General features: G+C 44.4%; 1 protein-coding gene across 2 annotated transcripts in view; it reads right to left on the reverse strand.

Annotated features, from left to right (window-relative positions):
* Nucleotides 1-8305, reverse strand: part of tpm4a (tropomyosin 4a) — a 92731-nt gene extending 84426 nt beyond the window's left edge. The window contains exon 1 of one of the 2 annotated variants that reach the window (XM_028816516.2): nt 7939-8305. In XM_028816516.2, the coding sequence (XP_028672349.1) occupies nt 7939-8052 (114 nt within the window). In that variant the 5' untranslated portion in view covers nt 8053-8305. The remainder of the gene's footprint in view (nt 1-7938) is intronic. The other variant, XM_028816517.2, reaches the window with a different exon arrangement.
* Nucleotides 8306-20587: the final 12282 nt, after the last annotated feature.

The raw sequence follows: 20587 nt of genomic DNA on the forward strand, positions 1-20587 counted from the left end.
GTATGGGGATAATTTTATTGCAAAAACACAAATAAAAGGCTCCCTCCCCTTAACCTGCAATTGCTCTGTCCTGGGTATGACGTTAATCTGCATCCATCCCTGCAGGTAGGCCTTCCAACCTGCAGGGAAAAACTTGGGGGTTGGTGGCAGAATTGGCACTCCAGCCACCATAAAAAACCTCCCAGTGTTCCACTCCACCTGAACTAGTGTGGTGCTGAAGTGTCACCCCTTGCATAGCTGCACTCGGGTCCTAATCTTGTTTCCAGAGTTGGTTTGTCATGTAGCGGGTGCGGCAATGCGCTGTATCAGCATGTGCTCCTAACCTCCTCTCCTCCTTTTAGTTTATCTATCATTATTACTTATTATTTGGCTGACATCTTCATCCAAGGCCACTTACAACATTTAAGAGATACAATTGGTTCAGTTTCTTTTGTTTTCCAATTGGAGCACAGGCAGGTGAATTGACTTGCTCAGGGTGACACCAGTGCCAGTAGTGTACTCACAACCTCAGGGCTTCAAGTCCAAAGCCACATCGCCTGCTATCTATCTATCTATCTATCTATCTATCTATCTATCTATCTATCTATCTATCTATCTATCTATCTATTATATAGTGCCTTTCACATCTATTTATCATGTAGTGCCTTTCATATCTATCTATCTATCTATCTATCTATCTATCTATCTATCTATCTATCTATCTATCTATCTATCTATTATATAGTGCCTTTCACATCTATTTATCATCCAGTGCCTGTCATATCTATCTATCTATCTATCTATCTATCTATCTATCTATCTATCTATCTATCTATCTATCTATCTATCTATCTATCTATTATATAGTGCCTTTCACATCTATCTATCTATCTATCTATCTATCTATCTATCTATCTATCTATCTATCTATCTATCTATCTATCTATCTATCATATAGTGCCTTTCACATCTATCTATCTATCTATCTATCTATCTATCTATCTATCTATCTATCTATCTATCTATCTATCTATCATATAGTGCCTTTCACATCTATCTATCTATCTATCTATCTATCTATCTATCTATCTATCTATCTATCTATCTATCTATCTATCATATAGTGCCTTTCACATCTATCTATCTATCTATCTATCTATCTATCTATCTATCTATCTATCTATCTATCTATCTATCTATCTATCTATCTATCATATAGTGCCTTTCACATCTATCTATCTATCTATCTATCTATCTATCTATCTATCTATCTATCTATCTATCTATCTATTATATAGTGCCTTTCATATCTATCTATTCATTTTTTATATAGTGCCTTTCATATCTATCTATCTATCTATCTATCTATCTATCTATCTATCTATCTATCTATCTATCTATCTATCTATCTATCTATCTATCATATAGTGCCTTTCACATCTATCTATCTATCTATCTATCTATCTATCTATCTATCTATCTATCTATCTATCTATCTATCTATCACACAGGGCCTTTTCACATCTGTCTCTCTTTCTGTCTGTCACCAGAGCCCTGGATTAACCATTAAGCAGAATAAGCACATGCTTATGGCACCAAGGGAAGGTAGGGGGGGGGGGGGGGTGAGTAGGGGGGCACCACAGAGTTTTTTTCCTCTTAGCTGTCATGCCCTCAACTCTTTTCAATGCCATACTCGAGTTGAAGAGAATTTTCTTTTTTTTTTTGGTAATTGTCCTTATCTGCCATGTTTGACTTTAATCTACATTGTTAAAACATTGCTTTCTTTGGCATGGTGAGAGACTAAAGTTTAAAAGTTTCATTTGAAGGTGTCATCAGGTATCTCATTTGCTTCTGCCCCAGCTTCACTTCTGTTGAATGTTCACATAGCTGCCTGGGTCTGGCTAGCGTTTAACCCATTAAGTGATTTGTGTAACAGACTATTAAGCTCTTTATTCTGTTATTACTTTTTCAAACAAGCATCACTTATTTTGCCTTCAGCACTTATTAAGTCTTAATGTCTTGTCAGTTAAGCATTGGAAGGGCAGAGGAGGTGCCATTACTGGGCTGTCCCAAGGGCATCACTTGGCATTAATCTGGCCCTGCTATACATAGTCATACATGTGCTTTTTATAGCCATCCATTTTCTGATTTTGTTTTTTCTAGTGTTCCCTATTCTAGGATCAACAGGTGTAAAGCAGGAGTGAACCTTACACACACACACACATACACCCTCACCCTCAGCACGGTCCATAATTAACCTAATTTCAGCCTAATGATATTCCAGTATGTACAGAGGTTTGTGAATTTAAAGACTTTGTTCTTCTGAAATCCTGCTGTATTTTACATACTTTATATTTTGCTTGTATGAATGAGCTCCTTTCTTATGTTTCTGAACGACGTGTATCTGCAGATGGGCTGGGGTGTCAAGTCCACTGAGCAGATCGATGTCTGAATACTGAAGCTTCTTCTCGATCAAACCTCACCTGCTTCACTTTTTAATCTGCCCAGAGGCTGCCGAGTGAAGACTTAAACATCAGAGAGAGTCGGACATTTGTTCTTTGGACAGTCTGACTAATGTATCAAGTAACCCAAGCCCCCGTTAATCAGATCTCATTCCCACCGGAGGCGATTTGCTCACATTCAGATTATAGATGTTACTATTATGGTCCTTTTTTTAACTGACACACCACAGCCCAAAGTTGTGTAGGTTTTATTACCTGGCAGCTGTAAACTGGCCCCATTAAGAGTGTGTATGTGTGTGTCTGCCATGCTGTGCGCTGATGTCCCAAACAGGCTCGGTTCCTGTTTTACCCCCAATAGTACAGGGACCAGCTCCAGTCTCTCCTGTCTCTCTGAACTGGATCAAGTGAGTTTGATGATAGGTGGATGGATGGACAGGACAAGCAATGCTATGGCACACTCAATGGGCCTTTCAGAATAGTTCTAGTTGTCATTTCGTTTAATGAGCGGGTTGGAAAATGGATGGATGGATGGACTCGCCTGACAGGTGCTGTTGGCGTTTTGCACATTACAGAAAATAAGAAAACAGAGGCACTCAAATAGATAGACTCTGCCACCCTTCTGCACCCTAACGAGTAAGCTGGGATATTTCAGTCCTGTCACTTATCATTTAGTTAACAAGTTTAAACAAAAATCAAGGGTAGCTGCTGCAATGTAGCCAGACATGGGGTTAAGTGTTACTGAAATCTGACTTTATAATAATTATTCGACAAATGGCAGGCCTTGCTACTTTATTATGGTCCGGTACCCTTTTCTGAACCGATTTATATCCAAAGCAGATTGGAGAAGAGGTCAACATACTAACACATCAGTCTAGGGGGACTGTTTGGGAATAAATGTGACAGGACAAGGAGACGAAGTGGATCATCACAAGTAAAGAGCTCAAGCAACTTACAAATCCTAGGTTATAAAATTCATAGACAGACAGAACCAGAGTGTCTCTTAAACGCTTTTCAAAACACATTGCGGGAGTCAGGGGTTCGAATGGAGTGGTCCATTTCGTTCCGCCAGCTAGGAGCCACTCATAAAAAGAGTCTGGACCGAGATTTGATGTGGCATCACCAGACACTGTTCATCGGCAGACTTGAGTGGTAGTTGAGAAGGAGCAGAGGACCTCACAAGTGTCTTCATATTTGAGGGGGGGGGGGGGGGGGGGGGGGGGGGGGCGGGGGCAAAAAAATAACCCTTTTTTTTTTTAAAAAATGGTATATTTCTGAAAAACATTTCCAAAATGGAATCACCCTCAAAATACTCTCCATGAGATGCAATACACTTGTCCGCTCACTATTTTCCATTCTTCAAAACTGTGAGAGCTGTCATTTGCTTCTTAACCTCCTCTACATCCTGAAAATGCTTTCCTTTAAGGTTCCTCTTTGTTCTTGGAAATAAGAAAAAATTCACAAGGGTGCAAGGTCCAGGGAGTGAGGGGAAGTTGGAAACCATTGTTATCCTGTTTTTCATGAGAAACTGCACACGGTCAATACTGTGTTGGGGTGGGGGAGCCACTCGCCTGATCGCCACAATTCGGGTCGTTTACTCCGCAAAGAAATTCTCGTAAAATTATTTTTGGGTCCCCCCTTGTATATAATTGGCTGACCCATCGACTACTCTGTAAATAAGAGTCAGGGTTTTGAACTTAATGTGTGCTACTACTTAAAGATGAGTGACATGTGCCCACCATGGCTGGTGGAACACCAGATACACCACTGCATTTTGTTTCAGGGATTTCAGCCCCTGCCATCCTATTTTAGAATTTACAGCTCCTAAAAATGACCAACGCGTGCCATCTCTGGACTAAGAAACGTCGCCTTTATGATGCTGACAAGGGTTTCTTGATTGGTTTTATTTCATTTAGCACTTTTCATAATCTTACCATCTCATCTGAGGCTGGTGCCTACCGTACACCTGATGCTGCTGGGATGGGATCACTCTAATCAGATTATGCAGGTTGGAAAATGGATCAGCCGTTCATGATGGGTAGCTCAATGGTTAGGATTGCTACTTCAACACTCCGGTGAGTTGGGTTCCAGTTTTGGCCCAGGCACTTGTTATAAAGAACGATAGAACAATCCAGATGACAACAGCCCAACAAAGCTCACCATTCCTATCCACCTAATTTCTCCAAAATGACACCAAGTTGAGTTTCGAAGGTTCCTAACATCCTACTCTCTACTGATTTATTCGCTGCGTCTCTGCTTCTCTGTGTGATGAAAAACGTTCTGACATTTGTGCGAAATCTGCCCTGAAAAAGTTTTCAGCTGTGACTGTGTGTTCTTGTGAACTCATTTTAAGGTAACAGATGGGGTCCACTGGACTAGTTCCTTTCATGATTTTAACAGTTTCCATCATGTCACCTCTTAATCGCCGCTTGCTTAAACTAAAAAAGTTCAGCTCTTTCAGTCTCTCTTCATAACTCATACCACCTCACAACCAGCCTAGTCGCTCTCCTCTGGACTTTCTCCAGCACTGATACGTCTTTTTTGTAATACGGAGACCAAAACTGTACACGGGACTCCAGGTGAGGCCTCACTAGTGTGTTTTATAACTTAAGTATAACTTTCCTTGACTTGTACTCCTCACATCCAGGGGGCTGCATAGCCTCACATCCCATCAGCCTCCTTAATGGCCTCCATACCCGGTCTAGATGTGTATAGTGATCAGTCCACCCACACTCAGGTCCTTCTCACTTTCACGTTTAAGACCTTCTATTGTGTATTTCTATATGGTGTTTACTTTTCCTACCTCTGTCCGTGTGTTTTTTATCTCCAGGTACTCCTTCCCATATCTCAGCAGGTTATGTTAACTGGTTATTTTAAACTGGTCTATAATGAGAGAGTATGTCTGGTGATGGTTGGGTGCAGTACTGGATCCCCACAACTCCGACTTGATTAAAAAGTTTAAGAAAATGAACGGATACATGCGGGCAAAGTCTTGGAGTAACTAAGGGACTGAACTGTAAACCAAAATTCTGTTCCTGACTTACTGGTTGACCCTGAGCAAGGCACTTAAGCTGCCTAAGCTCCAAATGGAAGAAATATATAGATCTGTACATTGGGATGGCACTTTTTGGTACAAGGGCACAATATAAAATAAAACACGATTGATTGATGAATAGATGTTTGCCTCCAAACTGTTTAAACCAGCTCCGGTTCACAGGGGCCTGGTGCCCAACTGGCAGATTTAGGCATTATAGGGCAAGCAGCTGTAGATGGGGCACGATGCATGCAAGTGAGATTGATTGACCACCTTATGTTGGTCCACTGCACATTGGTGTGCCCTACAATAAGGTGGCATCCCATGCTGAGTGAGATAAAAGTTGATCGATTGAGAGATGAAAAATTTACACCACCTTCATTTTTCCCACCTACTTAACAAGCTCAGGGTCACAGAGAGGATGGCGCCCATCCTGACAGCACTGGGCACAAGGTAGGAACCAACCCCAGATGGGACACCCATGGATATATACATGTAAGCTTATTTGATGGCCCTATGTTTTGCATAAAATGGCATCCCGTTTAGTGTTGGTTCCTGCCATGGAAAGGGACTGCATTAAATAAAAGTTGACTGATTGATAAAAAATGGACATCTTCTTCGTTTTCAAGCTATTTACTGACCCTACGTTGTGCCTAAGGTGGCATCCCATCCGGCGTTGGTTCCTGACATAGAAAGGGACTACATTGGATAACAGTTGACTGATTGATAAATAGATGGACGCTTCCTTCAATGTTCCAACCTATGTAACTAAATCAGGGTCACAGAGAGGATGGCGCTCATCCAGACAGCAGTGGGCACAAGGGATGAACCATTTCCAGATGGGGCACCCACGGATGTATTCATGCTAGGTTATTTGACGACCTTACATTGTGGCAATCCCATCCGGCATTGGTTCCTGCCGTACAAAGGGACTACATTAAACAAACGTTGCATGATTGATGAAGAGATGGACATCTCTCTTCCATTTTGAAGTTATCTGACGACCCTACATTGTGCCTAAGATGGCATCCCATCCAGTATCGGTTCCTGACGTAGAAAGGGATTACACTGATTAAAAGTTGACTGACTGATAAATAGATGGACGCCTTCTTCATTTTTCCAGACTATGTAACAAGCTCAGGGTCACAGAGAGGATGGTGCTCACCCTGTCAGCACTGGGCACAAGGGTTAGAAACCAAGCCCAGAAGGGACACCCATCCAGGGCTGGTTTCTGCCATACAAAGGGGACTACATAACAGTAAAGTTGATGCATTCATGAAAAGATGGATGCCTCCTTCATTTTTTCAACCTGCTTAACTAGCTAGCTCAGGGTTACAAAGAGGATGGAGCTCATCATCCAGATACCACTGAGCACAAGGCAGGAACCAGATGGGGCACCTGTGAATGTACATATGCATAGTTATTTGATGGCCTTACATTATGCATTAGTATGACCTGCAATAAGGTGACATCCCAATCAGGATTGGTACATAACATAAAATTTGATCAGTTGAAGAATTTGAGGGACACCTCTTTCCTTTTTCCAACCTGCTTAGCTAGATCAGGATCACTGGAGCTGGTACCCATCCTGGCATCATTGGGCATAAATTAGCAACCAACCCTAGATGGGGCACATTAAGTTACTGATCATAATGCATTGCTCTGCAATGCGCTAGTATCCCATTTAACAGCACTGGGCACAACCCCAAATTGGACACCCATGGATGTATGCATGCCAGGTTATTTGACGACTCCACATTGTGGCATCCCATCCAGCTTTGGTTCCTGCCATAGAAAGGGACAACACTGAATAAAGGTTGAATAATTGACGAATAGATGGATGGCTCCTTCATTTCCAAGCTATTTGTCGACCTTACATTGTGCATAAGGTGGCATCCTATCCAGGGCTGGTTTCTGCCATACAAAGGGACTATATAACAGTAAAGTTGATCCACAATCTTAAAGTCTTAAAGGCAAGAACCAGCTCCAGATGGGGCACCTGTGAATGTACGTATGCGTTATTACATTATGCATTAGTATGACCTGCAATAAGGTGGCATCCCATTCAGGCTTGGTACATAACATAAAATTTGATCAATTGAAGAATTTGAGGGACACCTCTTTCCTTTTTCAAACCTGCTTAACTAGATCAGGATCACTGGAGCTGGTACCCATCCTGGCATCATTGGGCACAAATTAGTAACCAACCGCAGATGGGGCATATTAAGTTAACTGATCATAATGCATTGGTCCATTAGGGTGCCCCGCAATAAGCTGGCATCCCATTTCAGACTGGGTCTTGCCTTGTGTCTCATATTGCCCTAACATAATGAAGGGATGAATGGACCCTACTAAAAATTACACAACACCTCACATTAACTTGTATGCCACTGTTAAGCCCTATCTCACTCCTCATCTTTTAGTGCCCTGACCCCCAGCTCTCTTCTTCAGCCTGGCCAGACTCACCTGCTTGCACTTGTCCTCTGCAGCCTTCTTGTCAGACTCGGCCTGCTCAGCCCGGTCGATGGCGTTCTCCTTGTCCAGCTTGAGCATCTGCATCTTCTTCTTGATGGCTTCCATGGCTGGTGGTTGGTGGCAGGTAGAGCTCCCAGAGAAAATAAGGAAACAAAACAAACGAGGTGGCTTCTCAAGTCAAGATGCTCCAACTGGTCAGCCCAAGGAGGCGACGGTCAGGAAGGACGAGAGCAGACGCTGAGCGTGAGAGTGAGAGAGGGAGGGAGGGCGAGTGAAGTCTGAGACCCGAGGCAGCTTCTAATAGCTTTAACCTCCTACAAAACCTGACTGGAGGTTTTGGAGACGGCCCAGGTCCCTGGTGGCCCCCCTACATCTTTCATTTAAAGCCTTTCTAAGGAATGGCTTGGACTGGATTCCCTGCTGCCCGCAGCCAATCTCCTTATTTGGATCGTTGCGTTTTTCTTCAAGGCAACCACAAAAAAAAAAAAAAAAAAAAAAAGAATCTTGTTTCCATTTTTAACCCTCTGTCAGAAGATAAAGCACTCGACTTGCAGGGTGAGTGTGTGTGTGTGTGTCAGTTTTGGGGGGGGGGCTGGTCTGGGGGGGCTGTCAGTGCACTTTGCTCCTTGATGTGTAAGAATCCATCAAGGGCACATTTGGAGAACCTGGCAGGCATGGCAGTCATTTTGTACAGTACTTGTGGCTGAAGCCCTGGTGGATACAAAAGGGAAAGATGGATATTTATTCAGGCTTCCCTCTTCAAATAAGGGGTCCCGTCTAACAAGCTAGGCATCTGTTAGCACTCAGATTGTGGAAAAAAAAAAAAAAGCCAATGGAACGCAGCAAAAAGGATTTTCAAGGTAATGTGGAGGACAAAAGGGACAAAGGAAAAGGAAACAATCCATTGGTGTGCTTACTGAAGCTGTGTTACTGTATTTTATGGGCGCAAAGAAGAATTCAGCGTTGAACTGGACACCAGTGTACTGCACAATCCACTCAAGAACCCTCCACGCCAATTGAGAATAGCCTGCCGGACATCTATGTGATGTGGAAGGAAAACGTGGAGAAAAAAAAAAGAAGTGGGCAAAGTGGAAAATCCACATAGGGTGAAATCAGATTAACAATGAAATAAGGGATAGATATGGCCTGGCTCCATGGGTATTAATCAGCTTCAAATCACCTGTAACTGTTTAAACAAATCTGGCTTTATAGATAGATAGATAGATAGATAGATAGATAGATAGATAGATAGATAGATAGATAGATAGATAGATAGATAGATAGATATAGAAGGCACTATATAATACATAGATATGAAAGGCTCTTTATAATAGATAGATATGAAAGTTGCTATATAACAGACAGATAGATAGATAGATAGATAGATAGATAGATAGATAGATAGATAGATAGATAGATAGATAGATAGATAGATAGATAGATAGATAGATAGATAGATAGATAGATAGATAGATAGATAGCAAATATATAACATTCAGCAGAATAGAAACACAATAACTCACCAAAAACTCCCAAACACAAAAAAACTTCTAGGAACTCTGGAAGATCCTCCAGACTTTTAGGATGAAGAGCAGTTCCTGGTGGTGATTGACAGCTGACCCCAACTTCTTGTGGGGCCACACACAGAACACATGAAACATAGGCATAGGCATAGAAGACAAAGCAGGCAATGAACAAAAATAACATTGGCATACCTCAATGACTCAAAAATGAACAAAAAAGACAAAAAGAGACCTTGAACTCCAACCAGGGGAGGAACCCTGGCTGACATGCAACACACCAGCACACAGTGACTTTCTAAAAATATGTGTCAAGGGCTTATAAGTGTACTCACTAATCTCTTTATGCACTTGAGGATAAATGCAATCTGGTCTTGGTGATATACTAGCTTTCAGCCTATTTAATCTATGCAGCACTTCTCTATTTCCCAGTCCTTCAGTAACTCCTTAGTAGTCCCTGTTACTTCTAGAGTTTATCCACTTCCTCACATGTAGAAACCTCAGAAAAATGCAAGTTTAGAATGTCTACTATTTCTCTGTCTGTGTTTTAACTCCCCTTTACTGTTCCTGATATGATTAACCTCTTCAATTGATAGATAGATAGATAGATAGATAGATAGATAGATAGATAGATAGATAGATAGATAGATAGATAGATAGATAGATAGATAGATAGACAGATAGATATGGAAGGCACTATATAATACATAGATATGAAAGTTACTATATAACAGATAAATAGATGGATATGAAAGTTACTATATAACAGATAAATAGATGGATATGAAAGTTACTATATAACAGATGGGCTCACCACCTATGGGAGGGGCCAAGGAGGTCGGGTGCAGTGTGAGTTGGGTGGTGGCCGAAGGCGGGGACCTTGGCGGTCCGATCCTCGGCTACAGAAGCTGGCTCTTGGGACGTGGAATGTCACCTCTCTGAAGGGGAAGGAGCCTGAGCTAGTGCGCGAAGTTGAGAGGTTCCGGCTAGATATAGTCGGACTCACCTCGACGCACAGCTTGGACTCTGGAACTAATCTCCTTGAGAGGGGCTGGACTCTGTACCACTCTGGAGTTGCCCCCGGTGAGAAGCGCCGAGCGGGTGTGGGTATACTTATTGCCCCCCAACTTGGAGCCTGTACATTGGGGTTTACCCCGGTGGACGAGAGGGTAGCCTCCCTTCGCCTTCGGGTGGGGGGGACGGGTCCTAACTGTTGTTTGTGCGTATGCACCGAACAGCAGTTCGGAGTACCCATCCTTTTTGGAGTCCCTGGAGGGGGTGCTAGAGGGCATACCATCTGGGGACTCCCTCGTTCTGCTGGGAGACTTCAATGTTCACGTGGGCAATGACAGTGAGACCTGGAAGGGCGTGATTGGGAGGAATGGCCCCCCCGATCTGAACCCGAGCGGTGTTTTGTTATTGGACTTCTGTGCTCGTCACGGATTGTCCATAATGAACAACATGTTCAAGCATAGGGGTGTTCATATGTGCACTTGGCACCAGGACACCTAGGGCCTCAGTTCGATGATCGACTTTGTGGTCGTGTCGTCGGACTTGCGGCCACATGTCTTGGACACTCGGGTGAAGAGAGGGGCGGAGCTGTCAACTGATCACCACCTGGTGGTGAGTTGGCTTCGATGGTGGGGGGAGGATGCCGGTCAGGCGTGGTAGGCTCAAACGTGTTGTGAGGGTCTGCTGGGAACGTCTGGCAGAGCCCCCTGTCAGAAGCAGCTTCAACTCCCACCTCCGGCAGAACTTCGACCACATCCCGAGGGAGGTGGGGGACATTGAGTCCGAATGGGCCATGTTCCGTGCCTCTATTGTTGAGGCAGCTGACCGGAGCTGTGGCCGTAAGGTGGTCGGTGCCTGTCGTGGCGGCAATCCCCGAACCCGTTGGTGGACACCGGCGGTGAAGGATGCCGTCAAGCTGAAGAAGGAGTCCTACAGGACCCTTTTGTCCTGTGGGACCCTGGAGGCAGCTGATAGATACCAGCAGGCCAAGCGGAATGCAGCTTTGGTGGTTGCTGAGGCAAAAACTCGGGCGTGGGAGGAGTTTGGGGAGGCCATGGAGAACGACTTTCGGACGGCTTCGAGGAGATTCTGGTTCACCATCCGGCGTCTCAGGAAGGGGAAGCAGTGCAGTGTCAACACTGTATATGGTGGGGATGGTGCGCTGCTGACCTCGACTTGGGACATTGTGGTTCGGTGGGGGGAGTACTTCGAAGACCTCCTCAATCCCATTAACATGCCTTCCAATGAGGAAGCAGAGCCTGGGGACTCAGAGGTGAGCTCCCCCATCTCTGGGACTGAGGTCATCGAGGTGGTCAAAAAACTCCTTGGTGGCAGGGCCCCGGGGGTGGATGAGATACGCCCGGAGTTCCTCAAGACTCTGGATGTTGTAGGACTGTCTTGGTTGACATGCCTCTGCAACATCGCATGGACATCAGGGACAGTGCCTCTGGATTGGCAGACCGGGGTGGTGGTCCCCCTCTTTAAGAAGGGGGATCGGAGGGTGTGTTCCAACTTCAGAGGGATCACACTCCTCAGCTACCCTGGAAAAGTCTATTCAGGGGTCCTGGAGAGGAGGGTCCATCGGATAGTCGAGCCTTGGATTCAGGAGGAACAGTGTGGTTTTCGTCCTGGTCGTGGAACAGTGGACCAGCTCTATACCCTTAGCAGGGTCCTGGAGGGTGCATGGGAATTTGCCCAACCAGTCTACATGTGTTTTGTGGACTTGGAAAAGGCATTCGACCGTGTCCCTCTGGGAATCCTGTGGGGGGTACTCCGAGAGTATGGGGTACCGGCCCCCCTGATAAGGGCTGTTCAGTCCCTGTACGATCGGTGCCAGAGTTTGGTCCGCATTGCCGGCAGTAAGTCAAACCCGTTTCCAGTGAGAGTTGGACTCCGCCAGGGCTGCCCTTTGTCACCGATTCTGTTCATAACTTTTATGGACAGAATTTCTAGGCGCAGCCAGGGTGTTGAGGGGGTCTGGTTTGGTGGGCTCAGGATTGGGTCACTGCTTTTAGCAGATGATGTTGTCCTGTTTGCTTCATCAGGCCGTGATCTTCAGCTCTCTCTGGATCGGTTCGCAGCTGAGTGTGAAGTGGCTGGGATGAGAATCAGCACCTCCAAATCCGAGACCATGGTCCTCATCCGGAAAAGGGTGGAGTGCCCTCTCAGGGTTGGTAGCGAGATCCTGCCCCAAGTGGAGGAGTTCAAGTATCTCGGGGTCTTGTTCACGAGTGAGGGAAGAATGGAGCGTGAGATCGACAGGTGGATCGATGCGGCATCCGCAGTAATGCGGGCGCTGCATCGGTCTGTCGTGGTGAAAAAGGAGCTGAGCCGCAAGGCGAAGCTCTCAATTTACCGGTCGATCTATGTTCCTACCCTCACCTATGGTCATGAGCTATGGGTAGTGACCGAAAGAACGAGATCGCGAATACAAGCGGCTGAAATGAGTTTCCTCCGCAGGGTGTCTGGGCTTTCCCTTAAAGATAGGGTGAGAAGCTCAGTCATCCGGGAGGGGATCAGAGTACAGCCGCTGCTCCTCCGCATCGAGAGGAGTCAGATGAGGTGGCTCGGGCATCTGATCAGGATGCCTCCTGGACGCCTCCCTGGTGAGGTGTTCCGGGCACGTCCAACCGGGAGGAGGCCCCGGGGAAGACCCAGGACACGCTGGAGGGACTATGTCTCTCAACTGGCCTGGGAACGCCTTGGGATTCTCCCGGAAGAGCTAGAAGTGGCCGGGGAGAGGGAAGTCTGGGCATCTCTGCTCAAGCTGCTGCCCCCGCGACCCGATCTCTGATAAGCGGAAGAGGATGGATGGATGGATGGATGGATATATAACAGATAGATAGATAGATAGATAGATAGATAGATAGATAGATAGATAGATAGATAGATAGATAGATAGATAGATAGATAGATAGATAGATAGATAGATAGATAGATAGATAGATAGATAGATAGATATGGAAGGCACTATATAATAGATAGATATGAAAGGCTCTTTATAATAGATAGATATGAAAGTTACTATATAACAGATAGATAGATAGATAGATAGATAGATAGATAGATAGATAGATAGATAGATAGATAGATAGATAGATAGATATCTAAGTATGAGGTGGTGAAAAATGTTGAAAAACATTTTTTTTTGTTTTAAACCATAATCTGTTTTCCAAACCAGTTACTTAAAAAGGTGAATCATGTCTCAGGCATTGTAACAAAAATGTCTGGTATTCTTTTCGGTGTTGGTGCATATGCTGTACACTATAAGAGTATGTGTGTGAATTTCTTTTGTGTTAATCAGAGCTCTTTGACTCTTATGTTATTCTCAACTGAGGATTCTGATTGTCACTGTTTTTAGTGTTCTCTCCATATTTGCACAATGGTCTCCTCTTGGGACTCCATATTTGTCCCCAAAGACATGTTGTTAGGTTTGTGGACTTTGCTGTATTCAGTGCAATGATCTGGTGGCTCCTATGTCCTTGGTGTCTGCCTTGTGCCCATTGCAGGAACTGAAATTGTAGGGCAGAAATCCCAGCTGGCTGTCACGCACACACACACACACACACACACACATCATTACTCACATTGGGTCATCGTACAGTTACCACTTAACTGAACACTAATGTCTTTGGGACAGAGGTGGAAAGTAGAGTTCCCAGAGAAAACCCACATGCACAAGGAGAACATGCAAACTCCAGTGCCTCGATCTGTGAGGAAGCAGCATTTACCACAGTGAGTGTCACCACCCCCTCTCCCTCATTAATATTTAAAGACTGGTAATAATTAGTAGAGAATTTGTTTCTTAACATTCCAGATCAGCGGTATGACATTCAGCAGACGGCACAAGGCAGATGCTGGGTCAAAGCAGGGTTCAAACAAACACACATGAGAATCATTTTGAGACACTTATAATAAGTCTTTGAACTGAAATGATGTTATAACCACAGCAGATGAAGCATATGCAGACCCTGGAGGAGACATAAAAACTGTACACATCAAGCTTTGGAGATCGGGCCTGAACTAGGGATGTGCGTCTAACATCAGTGCCAGCTATCCCGACACCCCAATTGTTGTGTACTTGTATCAGTTTAACATAACAAGCTGCTTAATCCAGATAAGGGTCAGTGGGTTTTTCAGGGGGGTTATAGCCTATCCTAGCAGCTGTGGGCACATGGCAGGAAGTAACTTTGGATGTGATGCCAGCTCTTCACAGAAAATTGACTTACCTGTTATATACACTCACTGGGTAAAGTCCTGGGATCTCTAAAATAGTACCAGGTAGGGTCTCAAAAAAGCCTCGATTCTTCATGGCATGGATTCCTCAAGATGTTAGAGATATTCCCTTCATATTCTGGTCTATGTTGACATGACTGCTCTTTCTGCAGATTTGCCAGCTGGACATTCATGCTGCGAATCTCCCATTCCACCACATCCCAAAGGTGTTCTGTTGGATTCAGGTCCAGTGACTGGGAAGGCCATTGAAGAACATAGACAAGTGAAACCAATTTAAGGTGACCTTTGCCTTGTGCCATTGTGCACTGAAGCAACCATTAGAAGATAGGCAAATAGTGGCCACGAAGGGATGCACACAGTCAAACTCAAATAGGCCGAGGCATCTAAGTGATGAATGATTGGTTTTAATGGGCCCGAAGTTTGCCAAGAAAATATTCCGCACATCATAACACCACCACCTATCTTTAATGTGAGACCCCTAAATCCTTTCTTGCCCAGCCCGTTGGTTTTAGAAGAAACAGAATTAGTTCAATGGAGACCACCTCTCTGAGGTCTCACTTGATTTTCGTATAAATGCACCTGATTGTGGTTAAGTCAGTATGCTGGAGTAACCTACACAATGAAGAGCAAGGAACACTCCAAGAAACTCTGTGAAAAGGGAATCGAAAAGTACAAATCAGGAATTGGAGTCAACAAAATATCCAGAATCACTGAATATCCAGTTAAATCGGCCATAAAGAAATGGAAAGAATATGGCACAGCTGTAGAGCCAACCATCCAAAAGAAATGAAGAAGACAAGTGAGGGAGACCACCAAGAGAGCTATGAGAACACTGAAGGAGTGACAAGCTACAGTTGATAAAGCTGTGCAGACAACTATGGTCAGGTGATTCATCAGTTGCTGCTTTATGGGAGAGTGGCAAAGAGAAAAAACACAGAGGGCATCTTGGCAGAAGACACATGGGAGACTCTGAAGTCAGCTTAAAGAAAGCTCTGTGCTCTGATGTGACCAAAATTGAGCTTTGTGGCCATCAGACTAAATACCATGTGAATTATGAAATACACTAACCAACATCCAGGCCTTTAATGACCTCTTAGGCACAGCCATCAGCAGTGTGTCTGTCTTCGGAGAGAGTGTTGACCACGTCGAGAGGTTTATTTACCTCAGCAGTGACATTCTTGTCTCTGGTGACTCTTCCTATGAAGTCAGTAGGCAGATTGGGAGAGCACTGGGGGTCATGATGTCGCTGGAAAGGGGTGTGTGGCGCTCCTGATATCGATGCAAAAGGACGAAGGTCCAAGTCTTTAGAGTCCTGCCGCTTCCTGTCTTGCTATATGACTGTAAGACATGGACGCTATCCAGTGACTTGAGATGAAGACGGGACTCTTTCAGTACTGTGTCTCTTCAAAGAGTTCTTGGGCACCACTGATTTAACTTTGTGGTGCTCATGGAGTCCTGAATGAGTCACATTACCTGCATTGTGAGGGAGAGTCAGTTATGGCACTACGGCCATGTGGTGCGATTCCCCAAGGATGATCCGGCTTGCAGGATTCTCATTGTTGAGGGCCCAAGTGGCAGGATCAGGCTAAGGGGACACCCACATAACACCTGGTTGCAGCAGCTAGAGGGTCATTTCAGGAGGCAGGAACTGGACCTTGGCTTGGGAGGGTGCCAACCAGGAACCTTGAGCTGTTTTGTTTTTGTGGTGGGTGTGGCAACAAGCTGTGCCGGTGCAGACTTCCCAACCTGACCTGACTTATCCCCACCACGGCAGCATCAGATGTGGCTTCTCTGCAGCAGGACTTCGCAGGCTTCTGAGGGTCAAAATGAATGCAGCAAAATATAGGGAAAACCTGGTGAGGTCTGTATGAAATTTGTACCCTAGGAGAAGATTTGTTTTATTTGTTTTCCAGCAAGACAATGACCCCAAGCATAAAACCAGAGTTACACAGGAAAGGCCTCAAAATGACAATATGGATGTCTTGGAGTCCAAACCTCAATCCAACTGAGAATTTGTGGCTGGACTTGACAAAGGCTGTTCACTCAGGACCACCATGGCGCCTGACACTGCTTGAGCAGTTTTGTGGAGGAAAATGAAGAAAAATGGCAGAGTCCAGATAGGTAACGCTGACGGAGAAAGAGTGGCCTGAGCACACAGACCAAAGGATTGGCATGGCTGCCACCTTCTACATTCTGACTTTGCAGTGATCGATTTTCATGGTTGATCTGTTGATCATAAAGCCCAATTAAATCCACTGTCATTCAATGCTGTCTAATAATAAAATATGAAAAATATCAAGGGGTTAATGCTTTTCATCGCAGCAATGAACTGGTGACTGCTGGAATGGTACCAGTCCATCCAAGGTTGATTCCTGCCGGGACGAGCTTTGGCCCCCATGAAACCTCAGCTGGACTGAAGGTATTTAAAAATGGGCGGACAGATTGACGTGACTCGATTTATTCATATTTCTAACAGCTTTCAGGACTTCCTGCCTTGAAGGCCTGAGTAATCTGGAATGACATCAGCTATGGGCTGTCAATAATTCATCATCATCATGCTTATGTCATAATTGGAGTGTCTCATTAAGCCAGAGGGCTCGGCTGAAAGTTTGGCCCATCATGAGTGTTTGGTCATTGACTCATTTCTGGTCCACCCAGCACCCCCAGGCAAACTCTTGTCACATTTGGGCTGTGACATCTCGTTAGCTGTTTGTGATCCAAGGTAGCTCATCCATTACACCCCCCCTGAGGCTGACTTAGAGGGGTGGGGCACAGACGTCCCTCTCCTTTTTTTTTTTATCTGCCTCACAGATGACACATCGCAGAGCTGCAATCTTCACTTGTCTGGTAAATAATGGCCCTGGGCACCATATCTCCATGTTCTAGGATTGCTGATAACCTGGGGAAGATTCTGCTGGAGCGAGTGCCTTGGGGGAGGGGATGGGCAGATATAAGTCATAATATAGGCCAGGTGGATAAAACGGTGAGTTAAAGCCCCCCAGGAAGAATGAGTGAGAAATAAATGAATATGAGGTTATATGAATCTGTTTTTGTGTTCATAAGATATATTTACGAGCAGTCTGAAAGCACTTTGGGGTTTGCTCTCCTGCGCCTTCTGACTCATGAGAACACCCACACGGGTAATAAACCATTCGACTTGTCTTGATGTCTAGATATGTAAGCCATTGCACTTCTCAGAGTTCTCCTTATTTTTGTCCCTTTAGGCCCAAAAAACCATTGGGAGGGAGAGAAAGAGAGAGGGAAGTCAGAGGAATGGTGAGGATGCAGGGAGTAGAGTTGGTGAAGGTGGATGAGTTTAAACACTTGGGATCAACAGTACAGAGTAATGGGGATTGTGGAAGAGAAGTGTAGAAGAGAGTTTAGGCAGGGTGGAATGGGTGGAGAAGAGTGTCAGGAGTGATTTGTGACAGACGGGTATCAGCGAGAGAGAAAGAGAAGGTCTACAGGACGGTAGTGAGGCCAGCTATGTTATATGGGCAGGAGATGGTGGCACTGACCAGAAAGCAGGAGACAGAGCTGGAGGTGGCAGAGTTAAAGATACTAAGGTTTGCATTGGGTGTGACGAGGATGGACAGAATTAGAAATGAGGACATTAGAGGGTCAGCTCAGGTTGGGAGACAAAGTCAGAGAGGCGAGATTGCGTTGGTTTGGACATTGGTATGGCTATATTGAGAGAAGGATGTTAATGATAGAGCTGCCAGGTAAGGGGAAGAGAAAGGCCTAAGAGAAGGTTTATGGATGTGGTGAGAGAGGGCATGCAGGTGATGGGGGGGGTGACAGAACAAGATGACGAGGACAGGAAGATATGGAAGAAGATGATCCGCTGTGGCAACCCCTAACGGGAGCAGCTAAAAGAAGAAGAAGAAGAAGAAGAAAAGAAGGCCCATAAAACCTTCATTGTTAGGCCCATTTGGGACCATATTTTGTGCAGGGAATTACACCCTTATGATGAGAAATAAATCAATAGGTGTCTTCAGCAAAAAAAGATAAGATCAGAAGGACTTGAAGTTGTGCAGGCCACATCAATCCAACCCCAGGGAGTTAACCTTCTAGATAGATAGATAGATAGATAGATAGATAGATAGATAGATAGATAGATAGATAGATAGATAGATAGATAGATAGATAGATAGATAGATAGATAGATAGATACTTTATTAATCCCAAGGGGAAATTCACAAAAAAAGAGAAAAATAAAAGTAGAAATAAAAGTAGAAAAATAAAGCCTGAGTCATTAATCTAATTCTAATGGGATACAAGGGGTCAAAGTTACTTCATTTCAGAAAATTAAAATAAAAAGGGAATTGGTAATACAGGGTGGTGCAGGGAAACGGGAAATTTTCAGTTGGTTTGTTGTGATGTGAAATTTTGCATACAAGTTGATAAATATATTGTATCTCTTTATTTGGGGGCGGCACGGTGGCAAAGTGGGTAGCGCTGCTGCCTCGCAGTTGGGTGACCTGGGGACCTGGGTTCGCTTCCCGGGTCCTCCCTGTGTGGAGTTTGCATGTTCTCCCCGTGTTTGCGTGGGTTTCCTCCGGGCGCTCCGGTTTCCTCCCACAGTCCAAAGACATGCAGGTTAGGTGGATTGGCGATTCTAAATTGGCCCTAGTGTGTGCTTGGTGTGTTTGTGTGTGTTCTGCGGTGGGTTGGCACCCTGCCCAGGATTGGTTCCTGCCTTGTGCCCTGTGTTGGCTGGGATTGGCTCCAGCAGACCCCCGTGACCCTGTGTTCAGATTCAGCGGGTTGGAAAATGGATGGATGGATGTCTTTATTTGTAACTTAGACAAAGCAATGTAATATTAGTGTTACATTATTGATGATAACAGCAATGGTTTGATGGTTTAAGGACCCCTTTCCCCCTTTTAGGAATGAGTCTCTTTGTAACTTTATGACAGGGATGGGAGAAGTGCCTCAAACAAGTTTGGCTAATATTTCTCTGCTGAAGTCTCTCAGTCAACCCCCACAGGAAAGCCAGGCTGCCTAACTGACAAACTTTACCTTAATGGTTTGGAGGGCAGGTGTGAAGGTATTCTGTGCCCCATTGGTCTGAAGTATGGCTGTTTGGAATTGGCTTGTGTTAGAAACCTTTAAGTACCATGACACCCTATTGGCTCTAGGGGTTGGACAGAAAACTTATAAATTTGCTTGCTTTACCTCACCCTCTCTCTCTTACCAAACTGATGAAAGACCATCACACATCATGAACTGAAAACGACAACACAATGAAGAGCACAACTCAGCAGCCATATTGAGACAGGCATGCGGCCTCTTCTGAAGAACCTTAACCTTAAATTAATGCCTTAACTGGAGACATTTTTAAGTAACTAACAAGTCTGTGTGCCGCCTGAAACTGCACATCACCATTTATCAGGCTGTATGGTTGCCAATATTCAATCTACTTTGCATATTGCTTATTATTTATGAATATTATCAATAATACATTATTTAAATTGTAACTTAAGTCCTGCTTGTCTTTTACTACACCTAATTGCCTGAGGTTATAGATGTAGAAGGGAAGGTGGGGAGAAGTTATATGGTACAATACCTAATAAACAGTGATAAGTCTGTGAGATTTGAGGCATTCTGACAAAGGCTACATATTAATAATAGAAAAAGAGAAAGTAGAGTAATACATTATTCTACCAAGACAAAACAACATTCAATGCACAAATAAAATGCATTACAAAATACATTTAACGATGAAATGTATTGTACTGGATATGCAATTAATGATGGTAATCAATATTCATTCAGTATTTATTTTATGTTTTGAAGTAAACATCTTGAAGGTGTGGTCCATTTCTCCGTACACACCGTCCTGCTCCACTGACAGACTGAGGAGATTGTTC

Source organism: Erpetoichthys calabaricus, chromosome 12, assembly GCF_900747795.2.
Source record: "Erpetoichthys calabaricus chromosome 12, fErpCal1.3, whole genome shotgun sequence".
NCBI lineage: Eukaryota > Metazoa > Chordata > Cladistia > Polypteriformes > Polypteridae > Erpetoichthys > Erpetoichthys calabaricus.